General features: G+C 47.7%; 1 protein-coding gene across 1 annotated transcript; it reads right to left on the reverse strand.

Moving 5' to 3' along the window:
* Positions 1-721: 721 nt before the first annotated feature.
* Positions 722-1,672, reverse strand: LOC127486266 (olfactory receptor 2AK2-like). The gene has a single exon (XM_051830047.3). The coding sequence runs from the start codon at positions 1,670-1,672 to the stop codon at positions 722-724; it is 951 nt and encodes a 316-aa protein (XP_051686007.3).
* Between the last annotated feature and the right edge of the window lie 1,417 nt (positions 1,673-3,089).

The following is a 3,089-nucleotide window of genomic DNA, read 5'->3' on the forward strand; positions in this document are numbered from 1 at the left end:
AGGAGCTGGGAGCTTCTTCTGGGTCTCCCACATGGGTGCAGGGGCCCAAGGACTTGGGCCATCTTCTGATGCTTTCCCAGGCATAGCAGAGAGCTGGGAGGTCCCCATATGGGATGCCAGCATTGCAGGCGGCTCTTTATCTGCTATGCCACAGTGCCGGCCCCTATAATTTTCTTTTAAAAATTATTTATTTGAGAGGGACAGCTACAGACAGGGAGAGGGAGAGAGAGAGAGGCGCTCCATCTGCTGGTGTACTCCCAAATGACTACAATGGCTGGATCTGGGCCGATCTGAAGCCAGGAGCCTCCTTTGGGTCCTCCATGTAGGCATGGGGGCCCAAGCACCTGGACCATCCTCCCACTGCTCTCCCAGGCCATTAGCAGGGAGCTGGATTGGAAGTGGAGCAGCCAGGACTACAACTGTCACCCATATGGGATGCCAGAGTCATAGGTGGAGGCTTAACCTACTATGCCACAGCATCAGTCCCTTGGTATGTAGTTTTAAAAGGGTTGCAATGAAAGTAAATTTTCTTCTCTCTCTCTCTTTTTTTTTTAATTTTGTGCCTTTGTCCTGAGACAGAGCACACTTTGCTTCCAAGTGAAAAGATATCACTCAACATGGATGGAGAGGTAGATATGGGTGCGTGGTTAGGTCAAGAAAGGTCACAAAGAAACACCTGGTGGACACCTTCGGTAACCTTGGGATCCCCCACCCCGGCTCTTCACATCTGCGCTTTCATACATGACAAGCACTCCCCTAGGATTCTTCCCAGGGCCCCCATCACATCCCTGTTTCGAAGACTGTAGATCATGGGATTGAGCATGGGAGTCAGAATGGTGTAGAAGACAGATGCTACCTTGTCTTGGCCTGAAGTGTGGGAAGAGATTGGCCTCATATACATGAAAATGATGGCACTGTAATACAGGCTGACCACCATCAAGTGGGACGAGCAGGTGGAGAAAGCTTTCTTCCGGCCCTCGGCAGAAGTCATTTGGATGATGGTGATCAGGATGAGTGAGTAGGAGGCGAGGATGGCTGAGAAAGGGATAAGGAGCAGAACCGTGGTGCTGATCAACACACCCATCTCGTAGGCAGAGGTGTCCTCACAGGAGAGACGCAGGACACCAGGAAGTTCGCAGTAGAAATGATGGATCTCTCTGGGCCCACAGAAGGGGAGTCTCATGGTGTAAACGGTGTGAATCAAGGCATTGACAGCTCCACTCGCCCATGAGCTGGCTGTCACCTGCCTGCAGAGGGCCCAGTTCATGAGGAGCGGGTAGTGAAGAGGTTTGCAGATGGCAACGTATCGGTCGTAGGCCATGAGGCCCAAGAGGAGACACTCAGTTCCACCTAACGCCAACCCCAGGAAGATTTGCGTGCCACAGCCAGCAGCAGAAATGAGCATCCTGTGCAGCAGGTAGTCAGACACCGTCTTGGGGATGATGGCGAGTGTGAAGAGGATGTCGATGAGAGAGAGCTGCCAACAGAACAGGTACATGGGGGTGTGGAGCTGCGGGTCCACCAGGATCAGCAGAATCAGGAGGCCGTTTCCAGTCAGTGTGACAAAGAACATCACAGTGATGAGGGCAAGGAGACAGAAGTGGGCGGGGCTGTACTGCAGCAGGCCCAGGAGCACGAATTCTGTGCCGGTGCAATTCTCCAAACATGGCATCCTTGGGAACGCCACGCAGCTCCAAAAGAAAAAGCACGTCAGTATGGAAACTGTTTTCCAAATCGTATGGGACTGTTTGAAGGCTAACCCTTTAAAACCAGCATTGCTGATACCACAATATTTGGAAAAAGTTGTGACTACAGATTTGACTTGACCAAATGTCGCTTGTCTTGTTTGGATTCATACTCTAAAATGTGAAAGACTGATGTTTAATGTATTTTGAAGATGGGGTTGAATGAAGGGGTCTCTTACTCATGCCCACCAGCACTGTTGGCCATGGCTGCTGGTGGAACACTCCTGATCAGATTGGCTTCCGTGGCTTCACACCTCGGACTCTAGAATAAAGCAGAGCTCTGTTAGCACTGGGCATGGTGACCTCGCTATGGACACATGTGTGGGTAGGCAGAACTGATTCTCCTCCGTGGAGCTGGTGTTTTGTAGATGTTCCTCTGACTTCAGATAATTACAGGTTTCTCTATATCACGAGTGTTTCACACTCAGTTTCTCCACAGATGTCACTCATTCTTTGGGCCATTCACCCCACCTCAAGAACAATCCTGTGGAATTTTACCCTTGGTGATGAAGAAAGGAGGCATGGGCCCCACAAGAGGTGCTCCCATTGGAAGTCCTCCATGTGCTGCAACCTGAGGACAGTTAGAGCCCCACTGCAAAACAAGACAGGCCTTCCTCCAGCATGTCTGGTGCCGCTGCCCAGGCCAGGCTCCTCAGACACACTGCAGCCCTACTGCCCAGGTCGAGCTCTAAACTCCTCCATCTCACATTGCTTTAAGAAACACTCTTAATCCTTCTCTTAGTGGTAAAGCAAAGCTTTACTTTGTGGAAGTCAGAGTTTGACAAAGATGTGTTATCATTTGTCAGCCCATCATTTAGCACAGTAAGGCACACTGCTGTTTCCTAGATAATTTTGCTCACTTTCTGACTTAATGTTGCCCTCTGTTTTCTGGAATTTCATACATTGTAAGTATCACATTATAAATTATGTTCTGATGGTTTGCAAGGTGGGGAGGAGAGTAGTTTGTGTGGAATGCAGAATTAAAATACATATTTTCATGTTAAATCTTCATCAACAATTTATTCCATGACCTGTGTTTGCTTTTAAATATGGAACACCATACACTGGATGATTAACACAGACAACCCTCCTACCAAAAAAGAGAAAGAAAGAAAGAAAGAAAGAAAGAAAGAAAGAAAGAAAGAAAGAAAGAAAGAAAGAAAGAAAGAAAGAAAGAAAGAAGCTAAATAGCAGAGTAAGTTGATGACTATCTATCATCAGGATAAATAGTATAACCAGAAAACAAAAATAAAATAACAGCTATAGGATTTACCAACATCATGCAACATGGCTGATTACCTGGACATCAGAAAAAAATTAGTGAGGTGGTTTTTAGTTCACATC

This window comes from Oryctolagus cuniculus, chromosome 6 (assembly GCF_051225735.1).
Source record: "Oryctolagus cuniculus isolate XC-2025 breed Fujian yellow rabbit chromosome 6, ASM5122573v1, whole genome shotgun sequence".
NCBI classification, from domain to species: Eukaryota; Metazoa; Chordata; class Mammalia; order Lagomorpha; family Leporidae; genus Oryctolagus; species Oryctolagus cuniculus.

Coding starts and splice junctions, on each gene's coding strand:
- LOC127486266 (XM_051830047.3), bottom strand. CDS start 1,672: ATGCCATGTTTGGAGAATTGCACCGGCACAGAATTCGTGCTCCTGGGC.